The 25,769-nt window shown below is 29.9% G+C and overlaps 4 protein-coding genes across 6 annotated transcripts; 3 read left to right on the forward strand and 1 right to left on the reverse strand.

Moving 5' to 3' along the window:
- Nucleotides 1-851: 851 nt before the first annotated feature.
- LOC101496806 (triose phosphate/phosphate translocator, non-green plastid, chloroplastic-like) lies at nt 852-3,859 on the reverse strand. The gene is made up of 8 exons (XM_004508815.4): nt 3,192-3,859; nt 2,930-3,082; nt 2,339-2,424; nt 2,127-2,211; nt 1,900-2,019; nt 1,717-1,785; nt 1,347-1,476; nt 852-1,222 (listed from the first exon to the last, which is right to left on the reverse strand). Exons 1-8 carry the CDS (start codon nt 3,624-3,626, stop codon nt 1,152-1,154), a joined length of 1,149 nt encoding a protein of 382 aa, XP_004508872.1. The 5' UTR covers nt 3,627-3,859; the 3' UTR covers nt 852-1,151.
- Nucleotides 3,860-7,542: 3,683 nt separating this feature from the next.
- Nucleotides 7,543-11,194, forward strand: LOC101497126 (uncharacterized). Of its 2 annotated transcripts, XM_004508816.4 has the most exons (6): nt 7,543-7,897; nt 7,985-8,098; nt 8,916-8,996; nt 9,462-9,634; nt 9,841-9,937; nt 10,875-11,194. In XM_004508816.4, exons 1-6 carry the CDS (start codon nt 7,679-7,681, stop codon nt 10,986-10,988), a joined length of 798 nt encoding a protein of 265 aa, XP_004508873.1. In that variant the 5' UTR covers nt 7,543-7,678; the 3' UTR covers nt 10,989-11,194. The 2 variants fall into 2 exon arrangements, with proteins under 2 accessions (XP_004508873.1, XP_027192125.1); XM_027336324.2 differs by lacking the exon at nt 8,916-8,996.
- Nucleotides 11,195-12,971: 1,777 nt separating this feature from the next.
- On the forward strand, nt 12,972-16,206 carry LOC101497660 (uncharacterized). Its single transcript, XM_004508818.4, has 8 exons — nt 12,972-14,176; nt 14,456-14,489; nt 14,576-14,794; nt 15,251-15,340; nt 15,466-15,531; nt 15,628-15,719; nt 15,803-15,850; nt 15,954-16,206. Exons 1-8 carry the CDS (start codon nt 13,800-13,802, stop codon nt 16,069-16,071), a joined length of 1,044 nt encoding a protein of 347 aa, XP_004508875.1. The 5' UTR covers nt 12,972-13,799; the 3' UTR covers nt 16,072-16,206.
- A 3,835-nt stretch (nt 16,207-20,041) lies between these two features.
- On the forward strand, nt 20,042-25,566 carry LOC101497992 (M phase phosphoprotein 10). Of its 2 annotated transcripts, none has more exons than XM_012718159.3 (13): nt 20,042-20,792; nt 20,996-21,117; nt 22,477-22,507; nt 22,609-22,716; nt 22,831-22,968; nt 23,442-23,510; nt 23,609-23,650; nt 23,800-23,868; nt 23,983-24,054; nt 24,150-24,203; nt 24,290-24,431; nt 24,650-24,712; nt 25,190-25,566. In XM_012718159.3, exons 1-13 carry the CDS (start codon nt 20,151-20,153, stop codon nt 25,192-25,194), a joined length of 1,557 nt encoding a protein of 518 aa, XP_012573613.1. In that variant the 5' UTR covers nt 20,042-20,150; the 3' UTR covers nt 25,195-25,566. The 2 variants fall into 2 exon arrangements, with proteins under 2 accessions (XP_012573613.1, XP_004508876.1); XM_004508819.3 differs by having other exon boundaries at nt 20,044-20,792; nt 22,606-22,716.
- Nucleotides 25,567-25,769: the final 203 nt, after the last annotated feature.

Below are 25,769 nucleotides of genomic sequence, written 5' to 3' on the forward strand. Positions count from 1 at the left end.
CTTTGTAAAAATTATCATTTTCCATTTTGTTTTTAATCCCTTCAAAAATTTCATCTAACTTTAGTCCTTATTTTATTCTACGTTTCCACAATGGGTGCCGATAGTTAGTTTGATGGTGTTAATTGATGATGTGGACTGCAAAAGAGGAAGAATACTTTAACTAAAATAAAATAGATAATAAAAACTGCTTTAATAATTTTGTTTTAAAAAAGAATCACTCAAGAACCACGTGGATGTCACATCTTTAAACTTATCCACATTACCACATAGCAAGTGCTGATGTGAATATGGGTTGGCCATGCCATTAGAAAATGGCAGCAAACTAATGGTGGAGATCAATTGTGAAAACATGTAATAAAGTAAAGATTAAAGTTAGTGTTAGTGAGAAAGTCTCAACTTGGAAGCCATTTCAAGTAGTAATAAAACTTGCCCAACATTTATCAACTCGTATTTTGTACATTTCTTAACAAAACAAAACAAAAACTCAGTGTGATATATAATAAAAAATAAAAATAAAATAAAAAAGCTATGATAATTTTTTCATTGAGCAGAACCATTAGGCTCCACTCAGACTCAGGCATATATAATGAGATCCACACAAAAGGGGTATAATGAAATATAATCCTAAAGCCCCATCTAACCTCTAAAGAACAAAATTGTAACAAGTTGGTGTCTGTTGATATGCTGCTGCTACCAAAATTTTGCTTCTGAAAATTAATCTGTCTTTGGCTTAATTCTCTTCACCCTGGAATATAGAAAAACACCAGAAAGGGCTATACCAGTCCCTGCACAGTATAACAGGCAAATAAAATTCAGTCTCAAAAAGAATTATGCAGGGAAGCCATTTCAAGTAGTAATAAAACTTGCCCAACATTTATCAACTCGTATTTTGTACATTTCTTAACAAAACAAAACAAAAACTCAGTGTGATATATAATAAAAAATAAAAATAAAATAAAAAAGCTATGATAATTTTTTCATTGAGCAGAACCATTAGGCTCCACTCAGACTCAGGCATATATAATGAGATCCACACAAAAGGGGTATAATGAAATATAATCCTAAAGCCCCATCTAACCTCTAAAGAACAAAATTGTAACAAGTTGGTGTCTGTTGATATGCTGCTGCTACCAAAATTTTGCTTCTGAAAATTAATCTGTCTTTGGCTTAATTCTCTTCACCCTGGAATATAGAAAAACACCAGAAAGGGCTATACCAGTCCCTGCACAGTATAACAGGCAAATAAAATTCAGTCTCAAAAAGAATTATGCAGATATATATATATATATATATATATATATATATGTGTGTGTGTGTGTGGTTAACAAAAAAAGAAGTAATTTTACCTAATGCATTAATTGGTGAGACAGGCGTTTGGAAAAAAATGACAGAGCTCACAATAACTACCACTCGCTTCACACAGTTTGCTACTGAATGAGTAACAGGTGATACCCTTTCCAGTATCATATAAGAAACCTGCACATATCATTCACACAAAAATTCCCTTACATCATTAAAGAATACAAATCTTGTATACAATTGAAGCACATTAGTTTTAGGTGCGCCCATACTAATAGTAATATATAATAAAATCATTTCACACCAAACAATTTGTTTTTCGTTTTCGGTAAATAACAATTAATGCTGCCTAGATTTTATGTTCCACAAAAACAAGTCGAAACTGCAAAACTCTTGAATAAAAGGTGGAAAACTCACTTGCTGATATGCATGGAAACAGAGTGCAGCAAGAAGAGATCTGATGTAAACTTGTTGAACATCTAATCCCTGTGAAGAAAAATGATATTAATGACATATTATTATCACACTTTAATATAGTGTATTTTGATGTGAGAATGGTAACAGCAATACTATCATTTTCAACAATCATAAGCTACTCACTGAGGATTGCAGGTAAGCAGGGGTAAATTTGACACCCTCCATGAAGATGGTTAGAGGTACTGATAACAAGAATGACATAACAGTTATTATTGAGAAGAGGGTTATGTTGTCCATGGATTCCTGACAAAAACAATATGATTGTTATTTAGTACTTTTATATAAGAAAATGAAAGATAACCGCAAGGTTCATATTATTAGGACTTGTTATTCATGGATCATATTATTACCTCCTTGTTAACCATGAGTTTTTTGCTAAGCACATTACGAGATTGGTTTGTCAAATTGGAAGCCATTGCACTCAAAAACCCAACCCTATTCAATATTGCAGGAAAAGAACATGTTAGAACTCAAATGACTAAATATATAGTTTATTTTCATATAACTCCATCTCTACTCTTCTCTACGCATAGAATGAGTAAAATCATGAAGAAGAGCTCACCAATTGAAAGAAGCCTCCGTAGCAGATGCAAGTGCCACTCCACCAGCAATAGGCACAAGTGAACCAACCACCCATGCTGTAGGCATCTGTAAGAAAGTTAAGAAATTAAGATGAGTTGAATGTTGAAGTAGCAACACAACCTTGATTTATTTTAATTGAATGTTGAAGTAGCAACACAACCTTGATTTATTTTTCCTTCGGAAGGACACAATTAATTACCATACATAAGTAACCACCACATATAAGATGTAACTAACTATTAAGTGAAAAATATTCTCATTACAAAAATTTGACCGTTCCTTGGATTTATCAAAAAGAAACAATAGTGTCAAGTGTGACAACGTATAGAAGGACAAAAACAGCTCCAACTATATTATACATCAAAATATAAAATATAAATAGATTGATATGATTTACAATAAGCAAGCTAAGTAATGATAAGAAAGTAGAAACACGCTTATCTTTCATTGTTTTTGTATAAAATAGTTAAAAACAACTTATTCTCAAGCAGTCTTATAAGTAAGTATGTTATGTTACTAGAAAGTTGAGTTGAATAGAAGAAATAATGAATTGGTGTTACCGTTAGCTTACCTCTCCAAGAAACATAGAAGAGAGGATGACTGAAAAGAAAGGCTCCATTGATTTAACAGTATGAGTGAAAGAGACAGCAACCTTTCCAAGACTCATGTTAGTGAAAAGGTTCCCTAATGTATGTACCAAAGCCAATGGAAATATTGCTAAAAGCTGCAAAAAGCCAACAAATAACATAACAGCCAATAAGAATAGAGAACAAATAAAACAGTAACGTGACATGACATATAGAAAATGCAGAGGAATGAGAATAAAAAAAAACCTGTGAAGAAGTGATTTTTGGTCGTTTATATAGATGAAGACCCCACATGAAGGACACAATGAGTGTCCCGACAGCAAATTGAAAAAGAGTTAGAGTTACAGGGAAATGGTACACTTTCAAGACCTGTTTGTTATAGATATTGAAGTAAATGTTAAAGGAGAACCATAGGCAGAAAAGAGCTCCAAGCTCTAGAGTTTTTATCAGACTGGTGCTGTCGGAGGAGTCATCGGCGGCGGCGGTGGTGGTTGCTTTGGTGTGGAGGCGGTGGGAAGAATGGTGGAGAGGCGTTAAGGAGATGAATTTGGAAGAAGTGAGAGGTGTGCATGATTTGAAAGAAGAGAGAAAAGTGTTGTTGGATTTGAAAATGGAAAGATGAGAGGTGCGAGATTTGTAGAGAGAAAGAGAAGGGGAGAGAGGTAAAAGCGTGGCCTGCATTTTGGAGATCGGAGAATGAGAATGGCGATGATGGTGGGATGGGAGGGACCTAAATTAACAATTTCAATGAATGAATAAATAAAGAAATGAGAAGGTGCGATCGATCGAGCGAGCGAGGGAGCAACAGATAAAACAAAAGAGCATGAATCTAGACTCTCATTTGTCGGATATTCTATTCTTCTATCATTTTGCTATTGCTAGCAGCCATCTGTATCCATACTAACTCACTTTTTTATTCTTTTTCAAAAGACGATTCTCTCTCTTTTAGGAGAAACGGGTCAAATTTTATTCATCCACTCAAAAACTTATAACTAATAACTCCACAATGCAACATAACAAAAAATAAATTATAGTATTACTATTTTCGTTTCTAAATATAAATTCCCGTTAAAAAAATTAATAGTATAATTAATGTATTTATTTTATATGAAAAGTAATTAAAATATTATTTATATATTGATATATTCAATAATAATTTTTTATATTTCAAAACAAATTAGAATAACAATATTATTTAATTTGCATTTGAATCTCTTTGTATAAATTAATTATAATAAAATTTATTATCTTTTATAAAATTAAAAAAATAACAATTGTTTTAGTATCAAAGAAAAATATATAATATACAATTATATTCTCTCACATTTTTATAAGATGAATCACAAACTCAATTTGATTTTGACATGAATCTTTTATGTAATTATATATTTATAGAGTATTTTAAAAATCAGGTCAAATTTAAACGGTTGTACCGTTGAACCCAAAAAAAGTCTAGTTTTTTAATTGATTCAAACGTATTCAAATTCTTAGTATAATTGAATCAAATTGAATCGCAAACTAATATTCTTTCGTTTCAAAAAACAGAAACAAATCACTTTAGAATGTGTTTGGTTCCATGTCTTATTGACAATCTTCTTTCCCAGTGTTATACTATTATATATCTCTGTGAATCTCAAGAATAAGAAACTGAATGGTTTGATCGACGTTCATTGTAAATATGATTTTTATTTTATTTTTATAAACACACGCTCCACACTTCCTTATAATGAAATATAAAAAGAAAATATTTTAAAAAATTCATATATTAAATCTAAAATATAGGTCACGTACATAAGTATATATTCCACCCGGAGATTACTTATTATTTTAGTCAAACCATTTTTTTATAGTGTTTTTCTAGCCAACGATGTGTTTCAAACAATTGGTATTTTGGTTATTTGTTCAATAAGATGTGATGTATCCGGGCTACCTTTGCATCTACATACACTTTAATCTCTAAATGGTAGCAGTATTTTGGCAGGTCAATTTATTACTAGTATTTATTGACCAAAGCTACTCTATTGTCGTTTTATTAAATAAATATACGATGTAGATTTCAGTTCATCTAAAATTTCTGTCATGGCCCCTTTTCCCATTATAACAATTCTGTCATGGATATGTTGACATTTTGTATAATAACTTTAACTATTTTTTTCATAAAATTGTTTTATAAGTCTATAGCTTTAGAAACTTTTATTTTTATATAAATTTCTATAGTTCAGAAGCTTATAATTAACTAGTTAAATTAAAAAAATTATTCATATTCATATATACAAATTATCTTATGTGTAAACCGAAGCCACTACAATCCATGGTAAAATGCAAGGAACATAAAGGGTAGATGATATGGAGATTTTTTCACCAAAATGATCACACCAGCCATAATTATGCAGATTTGGCGGAAGGGGGATAAAAATTGATCTTCGGAGTAACTATGAAGATTTTAATAAAAAAATTTAATATGTACAAAGAATTATTAAATGAAGCTATAGAGTTATTCAAGTATTTTGTTTTAAAAATATTTGGATTTTTGGATTTTTTCAATTAAAAATATTGGTATATTAATAAGTTCTGAGTTTTTCAAATCAATAATTTTTGAATTCGGATATTTCAAAAACAAAACATCTTGAGATGTTAAATGTGTTCCAAACTTTTATGTCATTTTTAATATCTAGAACATTTATTTGTTGTATTCCGAAAATTTAAGAGACTCGGTTTATATTTCAGATTTTTAAAATTTTCAGATCTGAAAATTTCGAACTTTTTTTATGTGGATTGAATGAGGGTAAAGTGGGATTTTAAACCTTTTTAGAAGTGTGAGGTATGAAGACGGGTGCTAGTAGATTTCTCGTCTTTTACCAAGTGGATGGGCTTTGGATCTGTAATGTAATCTGGGACCTCAAGTGGATGGGCTTTGACACTCCTGGTCCAATATGAAATACATCACCACCAATATGCTTCCAACAGTTCAGTCGTAGTCACTCAGTCAGCCAGCCACTGCTTCTTCAATTGCTGATCTTCAACTCAAAGTACGCTCCAACTATTTTGTTCTCGTTAGGAACTAATTTTCTCAATCACCTCTTCGTCATAAATAAATAATGAATGAATATAAAAGGCAATTACTAATTAAAAAGCAAGTGTGGAAATAAGCCGTGTCAAAGTTAAATTTTGTAAGATTTTAGATTGATATATTAAAAAAATAATAATAATAAGTTTTGAGCATGGTCATATGTTTTTTTTTTTATTTTTTTTTAATTTTTTTTTTTATATTTGAGTCTCACTTCAAAAAAATCTTGTACGATCGACTAATTTATTTAAAAAATTATTTTATATTAATATTTTTTATAAGTATTTAGACATATTTTTTAGTTTAAATACAATTTTGATCTTTTATATTTTATTTAATATTCGTTTTGGTCTTTTTTAATTTATTTTAGTCTTTTATTTTTTATAAATGTTATATTTTAATCCTTTTAACCATAAATCTTTTAAAATAATTCTATAATTACTGTCATGAACTATTGAGATTAAATTTTAGATAAATTGTAAAGTTAAGTGTACAATATTAATAAATATAAGGTAAGAATACAATAAACTCTTATAAATGTCTTTCATTTAAAAAAAATTACATATATTTCAATGTATGTGAGACAAACTTTTTCAACTACAAGTCTATAATTGAGTTAAATGAATATTTTTTTTAACAATATTATATTTAATACATATTGACAATTGTTAGATGAAATTTCAATGATCGAATATTGTTATAACTTTTGTTGGAATTGCAACAAGAACTAAAATACACTTATAAATAATAGATGACCAAAATAAATTAAAATAAAGATAAATGTCCAAAATAAAAATTAGGTAAAAAATAAAAATAAAAACAAAATGATATTTAAACTTATTTTTTAATAGAATAACAATTTAATATATAATAACATTAAATACCTTTTTAATATTTAACATCACATTTAAAAAAAAATATTGATTTTATATATAGTAAAAAAACGTGATTAAATTACTATGATACATTTAAATGTGAAAAAAATAACACAATTAAATTACTAAAAGGTTTGAGAAAAAAATATTATTAAAAGTTATAAAATATAAATTTAGTATATAATAATAATAATACATATTATTTGATAAATAAAACGAATAAATTTAAAAGTTTTTTTATAACATATAATTTAATTTTTTTTATCTAAATGAGTTTCTAAAAGATACTTAATTCTCTCTACTAAAAAAATTTGGTTTGCTTTTAACTTCTAATTCAATTGATAAATGCCAAGAACCAAAACATTGTTATGTAAATTAATTTCAATATAATTTATCATTTTATTTAAGATAAAAGAAAAATAAGTGAAAGTAAAAGTCTACTGTACAATAGAGCATAGGCAACACAAATAGCGGTTTCTATATAAAGGAAAAATGATCTTATCTTATTTATGTTGGCTGTACTGTAGTTGACACGTGCATGTTTTCATTCCATAGAAAGGCAAGCTAAGGTTCGGATGCAATCCAACTGGAATAAATAGACAGACAGTAGAGGTATGTATCTTTCATTTCAATTTTGTACATTTATTATCGCCCAATACCCTCAACGCAGTGACTAAACCTAAGGGCCAAATTAGTAACTTGGCTTTCAACATAATTACCACCCAATCCCATAGCAAACTCAGTGTAAACGATAAGTAAGCATTGCTCTGCTCCCTCGATCGTAAATTAAAATGCAATCGTTATCGTTAAGTAGTACTAAGAGTTTGGCGGGTTTACGGTTGCTGGGTCAGGATGCGAGGCTGAAGAGAAAAAGTAGCATCGTCGTGGTGGCTTGTGGTGGTAGTTCGGATAGTGAGACTCCAACCTCTAACAGCACCAGCTCCTTTCTCTCTCGGACTCAAACCTACGCTCTCTTGAAGCAACAAATGGAAGTTGCTGCTAAATCCGAGGTTACTATTACTCTTCTCTTTTTATTATTATTTGCAGATTCTTAAGTTAGAATATTATTATAAAACCTCAACATTTGTATTCTATAGGATTACAAGGAAGCCGCTAGAATTCGAGACTCGCTTAGGTTATTTGAAGAAGAAGAGCCTGTTTTGCGTTTAAGGAGGCTAATCAAGGAAGCAATTGCTGATCAGAGATTCCAGGTGCCTATTTTTTTTTTCTTTCAAAATAAATAGGATGCAAAATTTAATTTAATGTTTCTTACAAAGGTCTTGCTGACTAGGGCTTCACCATACTCTGAATTTTGTGCTAGCTCATTCTGTTTTGAAATTGAAGTTATTTATTAGGACTATGTAACTAAGTGTATGTTTGTATTGATGGCTACTTTGACAAAATTACAGCGGTATAATTTCACCAAAATCGCAGTGACTTATTGTTATTCTGCCAAACTCACTGTCTAACATACATTAAGAATGCTGATAATACATTCTTTCCTTTCAAATTATGCTCCTTTATTTAAGTGAACTTTTGTGTGTCTTACTAAGTAACATGTGAGTGAGAAACTCACCTTACAATATATTAGAGAGTGTGTTAGAAAGAGAATGTAGTGTGTTCCTTGTACTCTTTTTGTATACTTAATCGCCAATCAATAGCTCTTGTGTTTTTGTGCGAGATGACAGTAGCACCACCTTGCTTGCTCTTACACATTCTTCTCAATAAGTTAGATAGGACAGATGACATATTTAAACTTGTTTGATCCCATGTTTCAAAGTTCAAAAAACATTGTTTCTTTGAAGATGACATATTTACACTGATTTCAAAATGTTGTATTTAAGCACATCTATTATCTTTCAGAATCCACATTCAGTTTCTTTGTTTTTATAGCCTTCTATCAGATCAGCATACCTCACATGTTTCATCTCTAATTGACAACACAAAACCTATATTTCCTTTTTTGTATTCTAACAATTGGTTACTTCATAAATTTTTATGTTGACTCTCTTTCTTCCCTTTTTCTAGGATGCAGCTAGTTATCGTGATGAGCTAAAAAAAATTGCCCCACACTCTCTTTTAAAATGTTCCAGTGATGCTACAACATTGGTATGATCACTTCTTTCACTTAGTGTCTTATACAACTTTCTTTGTTTGATTTAATTTAAGCTATATCACTTAAAATACAACTAACCTAGAGTTAATGAAAATTCTCTTTTTCAAACGGTGTTTTAGAGTTGATTGCATCGGTAGAATAATTATCTTAATACCATGTCTTCAAAAATGAAATGTTGAATATCATTAGACAGTGTGGGTTGAGCATTTGTCTCAGATATATACTCCCTAGGTTTCAGAATACCCTCTCACAAAAATGTTCAATTTTCTTTTCTTCTCTAGTAAAAACCATTCATCTTCTAATTTGGTTTGTACTGGTCTGTAATGAAAATGGATTTTATTTCCATTAAAGTCTTCAAAAAATGAAAAGAAACCCGTATTTCATTTGAGATATACACCATAAACTTATACAAGAAAAATATATATTAAACTTTTGACATTTAACTTCATCTTATTCAGGGAGTCAGGGTTCAAGTCAGGAGTGTATATATAGAGGGCAGAAGTCAACCTTCAAAGGGGCTATATTTTTTTGCTTATAGAATAAGAATTACCAATAACTCAGATGACACCGTTCAACTTCTTAGAAGACATTGGATTATTACTGATGCTAATGGGAGATCAGAAAATGTATGGTGAGTTAATTATTCTTTGCTATTTTGGTGTTTTGTTATGCTTCCAAGCTGTTTTCCTTTTAAATCTGCAGGGCACTTAGTTAGTGTCAAACAGAAAAGCTTTGATTTATGTATCCAATCCAACTTAGTAAAAAAATACCTGTTTTAGACCTTTGATGATTCAAGTTCAACATAACTTGTGTACTTTGTTTTCTATAATATGACAGGGGGATTGGGGTTGTTGGTGAACAGCCAGTGCTTCTTCCCAGGACTAGTTTTGAGTACTCATCGGCATGCCCATTAAGCACACCAAATGGTAGAATGGTAAGAAAGTTTTGTTTTTCCTCTGTTCCTTTTTCTGGTTACAATTCCTCTGCATAATAAGAGTTGTTTTGAGTTGCTAGATTAATGGTTGAACCCTTATAACATCGTTGGTTGTATTTGGTTATTAGTTATAAAATTACCTTTCTACCACATAGATGAATAAGAGATTTGGATGGTATGCACATTAGGCAATCAAATACTCCGTTTGTCCCTTGTTAATGATATCTTTATAAAATGCCCCTATTTAATTTACCGTTGGAAAACGTAAATTCTCATTATATCAAAAATTGTAAAGGTAATTATGGAATAGTAGGACATATTTTGACAAATTTAATGCTACAACTACTTTTCTAGTACCTGTGAATTTTCTAAGTAGATTTTATAATAAGGGACAGAGGAAATATTAATATAATCACGGAGAAGGAAAAAAGCACCAAGAAAATTGTTTAATTTAATCTGCTTTGATAAAATAAATTATATACTAAACTGCCAACATGACCCATCCAGATTTCTGCAGAAGCTTTCATCTGTGAAAACCAATAGAAGATCTCATTTGGAGATAAACTATATGACATTAAGTTTGAGTATGTGCAATGCTTCTGTTATCTCAAACAAACAACTATCAATTTGCATAATCAACAGATCATACCATAAAAAGAGATAGCAAAGTGAAAGCCTTATTTAAGCCTGTGTTTTGCATGCTTCGACATGATTAATTGCATCCTATTTTCCATTAATTCATGAATACTTTTAGCATTGTCATAAAATGAGCTGGTAACTTCGCACAACCTTTACGAGTAGATACTGGTGTAAAATTTAGTAATTAAGATGTCCAATGATTGCATTTTGGTTGTTTTATTCAAGATTGATTTGAAGGTTTGCCTGTTGTGTCTCCATCGCATCCCACATTAAACCAGGAATTTGTATCATATTGCAGGAAGGTGAATTTGAGATGATCCATGTTGAGAGAGTAGGCTCGCGTTCATTTAATGTGGTCATTGCTCCGTTTTCTCTCGCTCTGCTTGGAGATGATGACTGCAATACTATTTGAGAATTGAGATCAAACTGCAACATCACCTTCAGTGATCATGTCCATTTATTAGCACCCCGAGTGTGGAAAGGAAAAGATTATCGTTCTCACCACCATTCTGAGAATAAACTATACAAATATATATGTACTACTTTGTTGAATTGAAACGTGAAAGACTAAGAAAGAAATCAATATTTATAGATATAGATAATAGACAGTTGAAATTCTGTTCTGTTTCCAACTCCTACGTAAGCAGGAGAAATAGATAAATCAATCAATGGACAGTCGATCCCCATAAAGACTTAAACCTATGAACTTATTTAGGGATAAGTCTATGGCCTATTAAAGACTTTATTATAAATAAAATTTAGTTTATCAAATTAAACCTGAAATGATTTATACTATATAAATAAATCAGACTCAAACCTTTATAAACTCAACTCAACACTTTGTAGTTTTTATATATAGAACTTATCCTCATTATTCTATTTTGCAGGTTGTCTATTTGATGATAGGTTAGATTAATTATTTAAAGACTTTAAATATGAAAATACATTTAACTTAACAAAATAGACCAATTAACACTTTCAGTTATATCAAAGTATTGGAAGGAAATTAACTATTTATTTATATTCACAAATTTATAGCTGCTGTGGTATTATTTACTCTGCAATTTTTGTATTCTTTAATTTTATTTACAAATGATATTTTATTTATTTATTAATCTGATATGTTTTATTATTCATCAAAGATAATTGCACTTTTCTTGATCAAAAGATAATTGCACTTCTACATTTCCAAACCAATTAAATAAGAGAATTCTTGGCAAATAGGATTCGAAGCAAGCATGAACTTAGAATGTGTGTATGTTTTGTGAGACTGTGTTATATGATCTTTGTCTAAAACCTCCAATTCATATTATTCAAATATTCATAAAAAGATATCAGGTAAGAGAAAAGAGCATGGAGAAATCGAGATAATCCAATTTATTTTATTCTCTCTTTTTCTTTTGGCCCTTTCTCTGTTGGTTAACACTTTATTTCTTTATCAGCAAGCCATGACTCATGCAATAAGGTAAAACGATTCTTATTTCTTGGAATACATAAAGCATCTTCACTCCAAGCATTCCAATACAAAATCAAAACACAATTGTTCCCTGTCCAGTCCTTTTCCTCTGTCTTTCTCTCTGTCGTTTACAAAAGAAAATACAATTATATTGTTAACCCAAGAAAGGTTCACAGAAACATGCATGTCTTTTCTGTTGGGAAAATGAGACTAATTTAAAATTTGCATAGGATTGTGGAGTTTAACACCACAATCAGAAGTTTAACACCACTATCAGATTTTTGTTGGATAACAAGAAAAGCAACAGAAGCTTATGCTCCACGCACTTCATCTTTTTCTTTCCTAGCTATAACCTATTAAACTTTAATAGTTGTTTTTGCTGAGGGTCCCACATTACTTGATATGAGCTTAGCTAAAACAATTGTCATTGGAACAACTTTTGACATAGATATCATATATAAGGTGCAGTGTTCATTTTTTTAAATGAAAAACATATTTTTAATGTAATATACAAATTTGTGTGATTAAACACTTTTAATACTTTATTAATTATTAAAATATATGTTGTTAAAATCAATAATATTATCTACTTCAGAGTACTTCTTTAGTCCACTAAATCGCCGTATTCTAAAATAATTAATGTATTGCATTTTAGCGATTAATAATATATATATATATATATATATATAAATATATTAAATAAGTAGTTAACGGTGTAAACTTCTATATATATCACAAAAAATGCCTTAATAATATTAAAAAATATAAATAAAAAAATACATTGTTTTATATATACATGGTAAGTATTTTATTTACAATTTATTTCAAATTATATTTTTTTAATTAAAAATGTGTTTAGAAGTGAAAAATATTTCTTAATTTAAAAAAAAAAAAAGAAAAGACATTCCCTAATTTGGTAATAATGAGTTTGACTCATCATATTAGAGGTTATATGTGTTGAAGCATCCGTTGTGGGGTCATTTTAGATGTTTAGTCTTGAAGTGTGTTGAGAGTTTTTTTGCTGGACGAGAAATATATTTAGAAGTATATATGGCGTACTTTAGTGTACAAATCGGTCTTTTAAGAATTGAGTTAGCCATAACTCAAATTAAAAGAGTTTTGAGCAAATAAGCAAAGCATCTTCTCTTCTCTCGCACTCCACTACCTATGTTGCTTTATCCCTTGCAAGTTTACCCTTTCACCCTTTTCTTTGCTTACAGTATATAGCTGCATCTTTTTACTTCTTTATAGACACATTAACAAACAACAAATATTGTCGGTTGTGTCTTTCTGAGCAAAAATCTATCCAAAGTTTAGAATAGAATCTCTACCTTATCTCATAATGAAACCATTCATTAATTAATGTGGTCAAAATGAGTAAGTAAGAGTTCAACTTTTTAGTCTTCCTGGCCCCAAAATGTTTGCACCTGTTCCTGTTTTTGAAATGCATGAAAACCCATGTGCACTTTCCCATTAAGCCTCACTTTTTATGATTTCATAGAATCACCCCTCCCTTATTCTAATCCTTTATATTATATAGTTTAATAGTTACTTTAGAGCCTTATATTTGCAATGTGTTTTCTTTCATTCCTTGGTTCTCAATCTTAGTATTGTGGAACATAATTTTTTATTTTATTTTAATTAAACCCTTTTCTCAAAGTTTCAATTTTGTCTTCTGGGATCTTGGTTTCATATAAAGATCATTTAGAAACATTTGATTTGTTCATTTTTCTTCAATAACCTGAAAAAATATTCACAAGTATCACAATGAATATTGTAATAGCCTCTTCCAAAGGAACTTGGCATCCTATCATGACTGTTGATACAACCACACAAAGTTACTGGCTGAATTGGAAGGTTTTTGTTTGTGCCATATTGCTCATGCTTTCAACCATCTTTTCATCATTACTTATATGGAAGTATGAGGTTTTATCATGGAAGACATCAAAAAATGATGACATGGAAATCCAGAAAGAAACATCATTATCAATTTTGTATGAAGACGAAACTTGGAAGCCTTGCCTAAAAGGAATTCATCCTGCATGGTTGTTGGCTTTTAGAGTTTTTGCATTTATTGTCCTTTTGGTGCTTCTCATTCTCATTACTTTTACAGATGGAGGAAGCATTTTTTATTATTATACTCAGTAAGTTTTCATCACCTTGAATAAAAATTTCAATGCTGTTGAAATGGGTCAGTTCTGTATAGTTCTGTTTTCTTTTAAATTATTGGTGGTTAACATGAAAACAGAATCACAAAATGTGTCAGAAACATATAATACTAAAATTTGAACAGAATTATTCGTTGAAAGCCTTTTATATGATCAATGGTTAAACATATTTCACCTCTTAATGTATTAAGTAAGCATAAGCATATCATTGATTATTGATTTTTTTTAATCTTTTGTTTTGGTTTTGCCAAACAGGTGGACTTTTACTTCAGTCACCATATATTTTGGGGTAATATATAGTTTTTCAATAGTTATGTAATTACTTATGTATATAATAATGCAGTATGTAATCTTTGCTATACATTGATGTTGTAGTTGGGATGTTTGCTCTCCATGCATGGATGTTACCAACATCATAAAAAAGCAAGTGGTGATAAGGTGAACAATGTGGATGGAGAGGTGGAGCAAGGAATTTATGATGCTTCTACATTGCCCCAAAGTTCTAACCCATCCACCTATGACAAAGCTCCACAAGAACATATTGTTCGCCAACATGCAGGCATTTGGGGTTATATCTTTCAAATAATATTCCAGGTAAACTTCGTTGACAACACCAAACACGAATAATTTGAAAAAATAAAACTAATTGAATATAAACACATTGTTATTTATCAGTGTCGTATTAGTGTCGTATTAGTGTGAGACACCACACATATTCGTCAATCAGGTATGCCCTTGATATAAAGTGCTGATACTACTTAGCAAATTTTGAAAACATGAACTAACAAATATTTTTGTAATTAAAAATATAAGCAAGAAAACAATTTTCTTTTCTGAAACCAATTAAAGCCCTTAGTTTCTAGTACATTGTCCTCTTTTTTCACCCTGAATTTTTGTATAGTTCGACATTTTCAGCTTAATACCACGGTGGCAGAGTAATAAAAAAAAAATGATGTTTTCTTTTCTATTCTATGCTTATATAAATAGCCAGCAATATAGCTTTGACAATTGCCATTGACCATATCAATGATTTTTGTTTCATGTGAATAGATTAGTGCAGGTGCGGTAATGCTCACAGATTGTGCATTTTGGTTCATAATTGTTCCTTTTCTAACCATCAAAGATTACAACATAAATTTGGTAAGTACTAAAATTTATTTATTGTTTCATGGATAATTTATTATTTTTTTAAATAACTTTGACTTATATAAGTTTATATATTGCATGCTTGTGTTACTGCTCTTAACAAAAATGTTATGTGACAGCTGACCATAAGTATGCATACAATCAATGCTGTTTTCCTGCTAGGAGATACAGCTTTAAATTGCATGGTGAGTTTCTACATTTGATTACATTTATTCTACTCTTCCATTCCATACATATGTGAAATGAATTCTCACCCTTGTTAATTTTTTTGTCTTCTTCAGCGGTTCCCTTGGTTTAGAATAGGATACTTTTGCCTATGGACAGTCACATATGTCATTTTCCAGTGGATTATTCATGCTATAGTTAAACTTTGGTAAATAATAATAACTTTCATTTTTTTCCCAACTCAAATAATATGACATGTCTAACATAAGTTTCTTGTTTTGGAAAAATCAGGTGGCCATATACATTTCTTGACTTGTCATCCCACTATGCTCCATTATGGTATGAATTTTTTTTCTTTAGCAATATTTTCTAGTGCTAGTTATTTGATTAGGATATATTTTTGCTTACCCTTTTTTTTCTTTGGCTTGTAATTGATTTTCAGTTACTTTTCCATGACGTTGTTGCATATTCCCTGCTATGGCATCTTCATTTTGATAATGAAGCTGAAACACAATGTTTTGTCAAAGCGGTTTCCTGACACGTACCAATGTGGTAGATGAATTGATTCGACTAGTACTTTCAAGTTTCTGAACAATGTCAAATTTTATGTAGAAAAAAGTAGTGAGAAAAACTAAAGGGATTGTAAGTATATATATATATATATCACAATATTTGTTTATTTTTTAAATGGCTTACATGCATTCTTGGTCCATATAAATTTAGAGATGCGAAATTGTAGTCCTACAACTTTTAATTGAACAAATGAAATCCTATTGTTCTTTTTTTAAGGGAAGTCATATATATATATATATATACATATACATATATATATATATATATATATATATATATAAGAAATAATATTTTTGTGGAAGCAACAATAAAATTCACATAGAAAAGAAAATAGCTCCATCTCAATCCAAAAACAGCAAAACAACCTTGAAATCTAACCCACATACTAAGGCTCCATTTTAAAGGTGCTAACAAAAGAATTGTCACCATCATCACAAACCACTATAGTGTCTCCTTAAATTATTAATGATATGAGTGTTGTGATATCAATTTTCACCCATATATGGAGAATCACGACTAGACACATCATTTGAGTCTCGACCAGTAGATTTTTTTTTTATTTCTCGTAAAACGAAAAATAAAATCCTAAATGAATTATTATGATAAATATCATACACTTAACATGAACCACACTAAAAGTGTACCAATATTGGTTTAATATTGTTGAAACAAAAGGATAAAAAATGTATAAAGAAGATAAACTATCAATTCCCTATTCTAAGCTAAGGTAATGAATGTTAATTGCTTGATTTATTTCTGAAAGAAATATGCAAATATCCTCTTGCGGAAGACATTCATGTTCGGATAGACATAGTAATAAAAGCATAACCCTACTTAGAGACATTCATTTTTATAAGGAATTAATTAAATAAACTATTTTTACTTAGAAAACTTTGCAAATCTTTTTCACATTATGAAACTTTTTTTAATAAAGAAAAGGCATTATATAGATTTTTGCCCCAAAATTGAATTTATAACTAGTTAAATTTAGTAAAAGAAAAACTAGTTAATATGTACTTATTCATATAAAGTAGAAATGCAGCTTTACTCTCTCTGTTTTGTTTCATTCACATTTTTTATCCTTCTGTTTCCAAATCCACGACTTTAGTTCCTCAATATTCTTCAATTGATTGAAATTTTCTACCTATATACATTTTTTGGGATTAAATTTGGTGACTTATAGAATGAAATAGTCATGTAACAAATTTGTTGCTTACATGACGTTATTGTCTAGGAAAAAAAAAATTGGTTTAACATCTAATCTAATAATCTAATATTGATAGGTGAAATTTTTGTCGAACCTATAATTATGTGTGAAATTATAAAGATAATTACTATTCTTTCTATGGATAAAAAAATCTTTATGTTTATTCTAGAGAGTATCTATGATCCTTAACACTTAATTTTCTATTTTATAAAATTATAAATGAATCTATAGTGGAAAAGTAGTATAAAATTTAATACAAAACCTTATTTAGGTTAATCCTCACTAATAACTAGTTTCCATGTCATCCATTCTCTCACATAAATATGCCACTTGTCAAAATCTCATTTTATAAATATACTTTTGTTTAAAAATGTATTTTTTCTAATGTGATTTGTGTTTGGATATTTTTTTTAAGTTATTTTACAAAATAAAATATGTTTAGACTATATATATACACATATTTTTAATTGTATATTTATTAAAAAAAAGTATATATTTTATAATATAATATGAATAGTGTTTTTATATTAACTTTTTAATAACTATAATTACTACAAATAAAATCTCAATAGCAAATAAATTAAACAAATAATTATTTTAAAGTAAAATCCAAAATAATTTTATGAACTCACCATAATAATAAATTGTTGCATAAAAGTGTATTATATACAAAATATTATTTTAAAACACGTCATGATATCAAAATATTATTATTAGTAATTACTATTATTATTATTATTATTATTATTATTATTATTATTATTATTATTATTATTATTATTATTATTGTATATAGTAGTATATATTTTTCGTTTAAAGTAATAGGCTATCAAAACTATAAAAAATTACTACGCGAGAGCAAGTAAAAATAATCGTTAGTATCAAATAAATAATAAAATAAAACCAAACGGTAAATGAGCGATTTTAATGTTCTAACTAGAGAATTGAGAATGTTAAATCATCAACATTATTACTTTTGCCTAAACGTATTTTAAGGAAATTTACTTTTGACTATCGGAAGAATGCATGAACATACAGTCAATCACACTTTGTTTTCTGTGATTTTTTTATAAAATTTCTAAAAATAATATTTTATCTTTGAGAAAAAAAAGTAATCATCATATACGATAAATTATATTATAGACATATTTAAATGTAAGAAAAAAAGTCACAATTTGATGGTTTTAAATATAATCAAAATCTAATTTATTTTATTTTATTTAATGTTATTATTCTTAATATATCCCTCGATGAAATAAATTTTCATACAAAATGATAATAAAAATTTAAATTATATTTTTATTACATAAAAAAAGTAAATGAGATCAATCAAAATCAAATTAATATGTATTTAGTTTTTCTTTTGACAATTTAATGTGTATGTTGTATTTTTGTAACAAGACTAATATGTACGTAGTTCATTAGTTGTTTATTGTTTAGTTATAATATAATAGGGTGTATTTATTTCAGATTTTTTTATTAAAAATATTATTTTTTTAAATTAAAAATTATTTTTTATTATTTGAACGGTGTTTGTTGTATATTTTTTTAAATTATTTTTTGGTTAATAATGAGCTACAAATAATAACTTCTCATAATTAATTCTTCGTATACATGAAAGAGAAAAGTGACACATAATTAAAAAACTCGGAACTCAAGCTCTTATGCACATTTCATAAGTTGTTTTTTTAATTTTTTTTGCGTCTTTGTTTACTGTACCATTCTAATTTTGATCTAAGTTTTCATTGTTTACTTACATTTTTCGATTTCTCCATATATTTTTTTTTTTGTTTTCTATACTTTTTATTTGAATAATCTTGTCTTTATAGGGGTATTCGTGTATTGATACCAAATTTATTCTACTTTTATGAGTTTATTCTACTAAGTACTAACTCATTATGTATAATTAAAATAAATGTATTATGACAACATGCTATCTTTATCGTATTTACTTTAAAAGTTCAACATTTGATTATTGTAGGTTTATATATGAATTGAACTTTTTGTTGATTTAAATATTATTTAATAAAAGAAAAATTGTGATCTAACCTATAATTTTTAGGAGACTTTTACATATAAATATGATTGAATGTACTGAAATATTTAGATTCTAAGATAACAAAATATTTATCTTGGTGTATGAGCATGTGGGGTCATGACCAACCCGTATAGTTATAATGCCTAAATTGATTATATAACCAAGCTTACAACTCCGGACACATACACTACATATATAATTATTAAAATTATACTCTTTTTCTTTTATTATGGTCCAATTTTGAAGATTAGTACACAACCTTCAAAATCTATTACTTGCATATATTTTGTGATGATTTATTTATGGTTCCGAAAATTATGAAATAGAAGATTCATTCATTGTCTGGAATACATAATAAGAGGTAGAAAATGAGATATTAGATAGAGATTACAGGAAGAGAGAGATAGAGATACAATAGAGAATATAGAGACATATTTAACAAAAATTATATATTTTAAAAAAAAATTATCAAACATATATTTTCTGAAAAATTATTTTTGTTATTTATGATAATTTTGTAATTTAAAAAAATAATTTTTACAAGTTTATATATAAACTAGTTAAAAATGGTATTTTTTTTTAAACATATTTTTATCATAATAAACAAAGTTAAATTATTTTTTAAAAATTTTCTAAAAATTTATTTTTATTTACGATCAATCCCAATTAATTGACACCAGAAGAGAATATATAGTTTAGTTTAATCCTCAAAACGCAAAGTTTAATCTTTGCAATTTATCCCGGGTCTAAAACCCTAAACCCACTCATCATCGCTGAAAGTAGAGAAATAGAGAGATACAGAGCACCCCAACCCATCAATCATGGCCACCACAACCGATGCTGGTGTGGAAGCCCTAAACCGTCTCAAAGAAATAGATCCACCTTCGTTGCTCGCACCTAATCCAGCGTTGTCCCAAACTGCTCGTACTGCATCGCAATACCTATTCTCCTCCCTCAGACCCTTCTCCCAAAAATCGCCATTAGACCAACTCCTCGTCGACGGTTACGACGCTGAGCAAATTTGGCATCAAATTGATATCCAATCACAGCCACTTTTGTCCACCCTTCGCCGCCGGTTGAAGCAGCTGGTTAACAATCCTGAAGAGATTTCGAAGTTGAAGGCTCCTTCCGATGTTGCTAACAAGGCTGAGCCAAAGAATAATCAAGACGAGTGGGAGGAAGAAGAAAGCGATGGTTTTGATGAGGAATTGGATGAAGGTGATGAAGATGTGGATGAGGATGAGGAAGGAGTAGAAAAGGAGGAGGGAAAAGGAGAAGAAGAAGGGAACGAGGATGAAGACGAGGAAGATGAAGAAAGCGCAGAGGAGGATGAAGAAGAGAAAGGTGAAGGTGTTGGCATCGAAGATAAATTTTTTAAAATAAATGAACTGAATGCGTTTTTAAAGAAGGAGGAGGTAGACAAGGGCGAGCAAGACAGTGAAGATGATGATATGCTCGATGAGGTGAAATTGTTGCTTTTTGCTTAGTTTGGTTGTTATTGACCACTGTTTGTTTTACAGTTTTACTACGTTTATGTATCTTGATATTTGTTGGCTTTCTTGATTTCTTTTCCCTTTTCCTTTTTATTATGTCATGTTGATAAGGTTCAGTGCTTGTTAAGTTGTTATTTGACCATTGCTTATTAATTTTCATTATATTTATCTAGGCTGGTGATTTTGAGATGGAAGAGGATGATGATGATGAAGACGAAGAAGAAGAAGAATTAGAAGAGGAAGAAGAAGAAGAAGAAGAGGAAGAGGAAGAAGAAGAGGGCAAGGAAAAAACAAGGTGTTTGTTTATCTCCTCCCACAAACGAATTGAAAAAAATATATTTCAGTCTTCATTAATTTCAAGCTTGCAACTTAAATAATTCCTTGCTTGTATAGCTAAATCTATAGTTTCACTTGTGAGCCAAATAAATAGATTTAACCTGCCTCACTCCAGTTTAACTACCTATGTTTCACATATATCTTTGAATATCTCGTGCTGATGTCTTGTTATTATTGGATAACACTTTTGTGGTGATGCATGAATAAGGATATCAATCAAAGCTTTACAACCAGGAGTATGCATGTGGTGATAAATATGAGATGGTGATTTTAATGTATTAACACTTGCTATGGGAACATTTTATGCAGCGGTGTAACAAATTGATCATCCCCATACCACTGAAGATTGCACATATTTAGTTTGTCATCAACCGTGAACCAAATGACTAAGAGAAATACTAGCAAAAGACTTACTGAGGAAAAAATTGTAGAATTATGCCTAATTTTGTCATTTGAGAAGAAGATTAATAGAAGTCCCATTAAGAATTGTTGATCAACTAATCTAAAGGATAGCTTAATTGATAAAAGTAGAGAAATACTAAGAAAAACTAGTGAAATTGTTAGATAGGACTTTGATATAAACATCTCTCTGAAAACCTGTTTTTTTAGAGAACCAGTATCACCAGATTGATTGACATAGCTGGTACCACTTAGTGGTAAAAGATTTATGTAGTTATTCTTGTAACTGATCTCAATTGAAGCTTGAGGAAATGGAAGGATAGCAAGCAGTCGTACTGTATGCCATTTACTTGTAACTTTTAAGCCTTGTAGAAACAGAAGAGCTTGTAATTGAATATTATCATGAATTATGAATTTAATTCATATACACTAGTGTAAAGAGTTTTTACACTGTCAATCAATGTTAACCGTTAAATTATTAGGGATGTTTGACTTTTACCATGACTACCTCTAAAGTCATGCCAATGAACGGTCATGGTCTGCTGATATGGTAAAACTTTTTACACTGACAGTGCATGACAATTAAACTCTACTATTATTAGTATTATTATTCCTTAGTTTTGGATTCTTTCTGTAGTTTCTTCTTGAGTACTGTATTTGACAGAGTGATCTGTCTTTCATCTTCTTTAAGCTTGACTATATTTATTTTACTGCTATTGAGTTATTTTTTCATTCAGTGGGCTGTCAATTGTGGTATATTTACTTTAGTATTATTCCCGTAAATACTGACACCAGCCATATGTTATGAAATTGGCTCAGTGCATTGCTAATTATATAACTCCTTGATTTTTTTCACTAATTTAGATGATTTTCTTTGTATCTGTATGTGGGGGTTCATTTTTTCATTTGTTTCTTTCAGGTATGACGACTTATCTGGAGATAAAGTGAAGGTATCTCTCTCTCTCTCTCCAAGTGTTCATATGTATATCTCTGTGAAAGATTTATTGTTAAAACTAATTTTTCATATTCCATTTTGACTCGTGTGTAGAAGAATAAGACTCCTTCTACCCATGAAAAGCAGCTGGAAAAACTTCAATCAAAGATAGCGCAAATGGAGAAAGCTAACGTAGAGCCAAAAACTTGGACTATGCAGGGTGAGGTAATACCATTTTCCCCCCATTTCTTTACCTGTCTTTTTTGTAGGGTTCATATGTAGAACCTTTCTATTAATCAGTTAATGAATATTAATTTTTTATTGTCGATTTTATAACAGGTAACTGCTGCAAAGAGACCCACGAATAGTGCATTGGAAGTTGATCTTGACTTTGAGCATAATGTTAGACCTACTCCTGTAATCACTGAGGAGGTTACTGCTTCACTTGAGGATATGATACAGAAAAGGATTATTGAGGTAAATATTATCCTGAGCTGACATGGTTCGGGCTTCTACTATAATGCATTGTGTTGTTTACACAAGTGATGAAACTATATATGTATGATATCATGTAAAATGTCTGTAAAAAATTGGATGTTATACTAGGATCTAGTATCCTATTGCTGGAAAATGGGGAAGAATTCCTTTTTGTTACAGAGCAATGACAGTTCTCTAATAGTCTGCCTTCCTCTCAATGCCAAAAGGCTCTATATCACTCAATTAACAAGATGTTGATTTGTTAATCCCTTCTTTCTATTTATAGGCAACATGCCTTATTTATTTCTTCTAACTAACCCTACCTAATTCACTACATTGTTTACTAACACTAACAAACCTATCAGTATGTTAATGTAATTATTGAATACTACCAAGTAATGCACAAGACTCGTGCACCACGCACAAACAAAGAACACTACTTTTTGTTTCTTATTTACACATGTTTCTTTCAGGGAATTTTTAATGATGTTCAAAGGGCTCCTAAATTGCCATCGAAAGCGCCTCGGGAAGTTAAAGAATTAGTAAGCCTTGTTTTAGTGAAATTAATAGACTTTGAAGTTCAACCTCCTAGCTTTATTTTATGTGACTAACTTGTGCAACTCATTGCCTTGTGATGCAGGATGATAATAAAAGCAAGCAGGGTCTTGCCGAACTTTATGAGGTCCTTATTTCTTGACTCTGTATCAACATTGGAAATTGTATTTGACCTCCAGTCTCGTCTTTCCCTTTACTTATTATCAAGGCTATGTCTTACATGATGCATTTTGTCCCTGTTATGTTCTCACAGATTTTTTTTTTAATTGTTGACAGCAAGAATATGTTCAGAAGATTGATCCCACTTCGGCTCCATTGTCATTCAAAGATGAACTAAAAAATGAGGTGCAACACTTGATTGCTTTACTTTATTTCTATTACTACGTAACCTCTTTATATTTTGTTATCCTTTTAAAATTTTGTTGTACACTGAATCTTGTGCCTTTTACTTGTGTTCAGGCAAGCATGCTGTTTAAGAGACTCTGTCTGAAGCTGGATGCCCTTTCTCATTTTAACTTTGCTCCAAAACCTGTATGACATCAACATTCTTGTTATTTCTTGATAAACAATATGCTCAACATTTAAATTTTCCTGTCTTCTTATTTGCCTTGAATTGAATTGGACAGGTTATAGAGGACATGTCCTTTCAAACTAATGTACCTGCTCTGGCAATGGAAGAGGTAAGGAGCTATTCTTTTCTCAAAGTTTTGTTTCCACTTCTTTGACTTATTAATTACTTACGATGTATTATACTTTCCATGGGTAGATTGCTCCTGTGGCTGTTTCGGATGCTGCTATGCTGGCCCCTGAGGAGGTCTTTGATGGTAAGGGTGATGTTAAGGAAGAAACGGAACTTACACAGGCAGAAAGAAAAAGGAGGAGGGCTAATAAAAAAAGAAAATTTAAAGGTATGATTGGTTAGGCAAAGGAGTTATTTACCCAATTTCTGGCCCGTTGATCAGTGTTCAATACTTCCATACATACATGTCTTCATGCAAAGTTGCATAATGCATACCATATTTATGATAATTATATTAGGAAGGCTACCCACCATTTTCTTCATCCAGACACATATGATCTCTTCATTCACTTTCCATTATTTATAAGCAAACTTTTATGGTTACAGCTGAGGAAGTAAAAAGATCCGAAAAGAAGGCACCAGTGAATGCAGTTTCTAGCCAAGTTAATGGTAATTTGATTATATATTCTTTCTTATTATACACGAGAAATGCTATGTTAACCTCACTTCTGTTGTTGAACTTGTCACAAATGTTTATGTTTATTTTTTTGTTATCAACTTTATTTTGTAAAGAAAATAAAACTACAGCTATTGCAATAGCTGTTGTATTCTGAATTCTGAAATGCAGTTAAGTTACTTACTGTCATGTAAATTTGACTTTTGTACTGCCTTTTAAAACAAAAGTGGGAGGATTATTTTGCTAGATTTTTAGAGTGGAGATTTTTGTTTTTTCCTTCATCGTTCAGTTTAGAAATTTTAGGTAGATATATAGCAGTCTCAATTACTTCCAAGGTGACCCTGACTAAAAAAATGTTACTTAGATATGAGTTGGCTACCAACTGTTGAATGATTCTATAGCCTGATAGTCTAAAGAATGTTTCCAAAATATATTAGCTTCTCACCTTGAATCTCCCTTGATCTTTGCAGGCTAAGACCCATATCATAATCATATTTCAGTTACTTACGGAAGCTGCACAGCTAACAACATTAAGTTCACATGTATCCCGTGTGAACCAGAAGTAAAATAGGGAGAATTTTTGGGGTCAACCTTGATCCACGAGGGTGGGGATTAGAGTAAATTTGAATGCTCTATATGGTTGCTGTTTCCGTTGTTCCTTGACTTTATAGTTATATTGGTAGGAAATTCACTATTTATTTATATTTACAACTTTATAGCAGCTGTGGTATTTACTCTGCAATTTTTGTATTCTTTAATTTTATTGACAGCTGCTTATGTTGTATTGTTTCATCAAAGGTAATAACAATTATAAATTTCTGAACCAATTAAGAGAATTGTTGGAATATTTTTCTTTTGCTAAATGATTTATTAAGTATTATACATTGTCATGATTCAAATTAAGTAAACCGAACTTTCTCTCCCTCTTTATATGGTTTATCTCCCACCGTAGGAATTTCAGTAACTCTTCTCTAATATGATCAATTTTCTTATCCTTTGTATGTTACAATAAAAAATCATTTCATTAAGGATCAAAGAAGCAATGCAATG

This window comes from Cicer arietinum, chromosome 7 (assembly GCF_000331145.2).
Source record: "Cicer arietinum cultivar CDC Frontier isolate Library 1 chromosome 7, Cicar.CDCFrontier_v2.0, whole genome shotgun sequence".
Classification (NCBI taxonomy): Eukaryota; Viridiplantae; Streptophyta; class Magnoliopsida; order Fabales; family Fabaceae; genus Cicer; species Cicer arietinum.

Excerpts from the sequence above, each read along its gene's own strand:
- LOC101496806 (XM_004508815.4), bottom strand. The coding sequence starts at position 3,626 with ATGCAGGCCACGCTTTTACCTCTCTCCCCTTCTCTTTCTCTCTACAAA. Across the intron at positions 3,083-3,191 it reads CAAAAATCACTTCTTCACAG|CTTTTAGCAATATTTCCATT; the intron begins GTTTTTTTTTAT and ends GGCTTTTTGCAG. Across the intron at positions 1,223-1,346 it reads CTCACCAATTAATGCATTAG|GGACTGGTATAGCCCTTTCT; the intron begins GTAAAATTACTT and ends TATACTGTGCAG.
- LOC101497126 (XM_004508816.4), top strand. The coding sequence starts at position 7,679 with ATGCAATCGTTATCGTTAAGTAGTACTAAGAGTTTGGCGGGTTTACGG. Across the intron at positions 7,898-7,984 it reads AAGTTGCTGCTAAATCCGAG|GATTACAAGGAAGCCGCTAG; the intron begins GTTACTATTACT and ends TGTATTCTATAG. Across the intron at positions 9,635-9,840 it reads GGGAGATCAGAAAATGTATG|GGGGATTGGGGTTGTTGGTG; the intron begins GTGAGTTAATTA and ends ATAATATGACAG.
- LOC101497660 (XM_004508818.4), top strand. The coding sequence starts at position 13,800 with ATGAATATTGTAATAGCCTCTTCCAAAGGAACTTGGCATCCTATCATG. Across the intron at positions 15,532-15,627 it reads ATACAGCTTTAAATTGCATG|CGGTTCCCTTGGTTTAGAAT; the intron begins GTGAGTTTCTAC and ends TGTCTTCTTCAG. Across the intron at positions 15,851-15,953 it reads TCCCACTATGCTCCATTATG|TTACTTTTCCATGACGTTGT; the intron begins GTATGAATTTTT and ends ATTGATTTTCAG.
- LOC101497992 (XM_004508819.3), top strand. The coding sequence starts at position 20,151 with ATGGCCACCACAACCGATGCTGGTGTGGAAGCCCTAAACCGTCTCAAA. Across the intron at positions 21,118-22,476 it reads GAGGGCAAGGAAAAAACAAG|GTATGACGACTTATCTGGAG; the intron begins GTGTTTGTTTAT and ends TGTTTCTTTCAG. Across the intron at positions 24,055-24,149 it reads TTAACTTTGCTCCAAAACCT|GTTATAGAGGACATGTCCTT; the intron begins GTATGACATCAA and ends TGAATTGGACAG.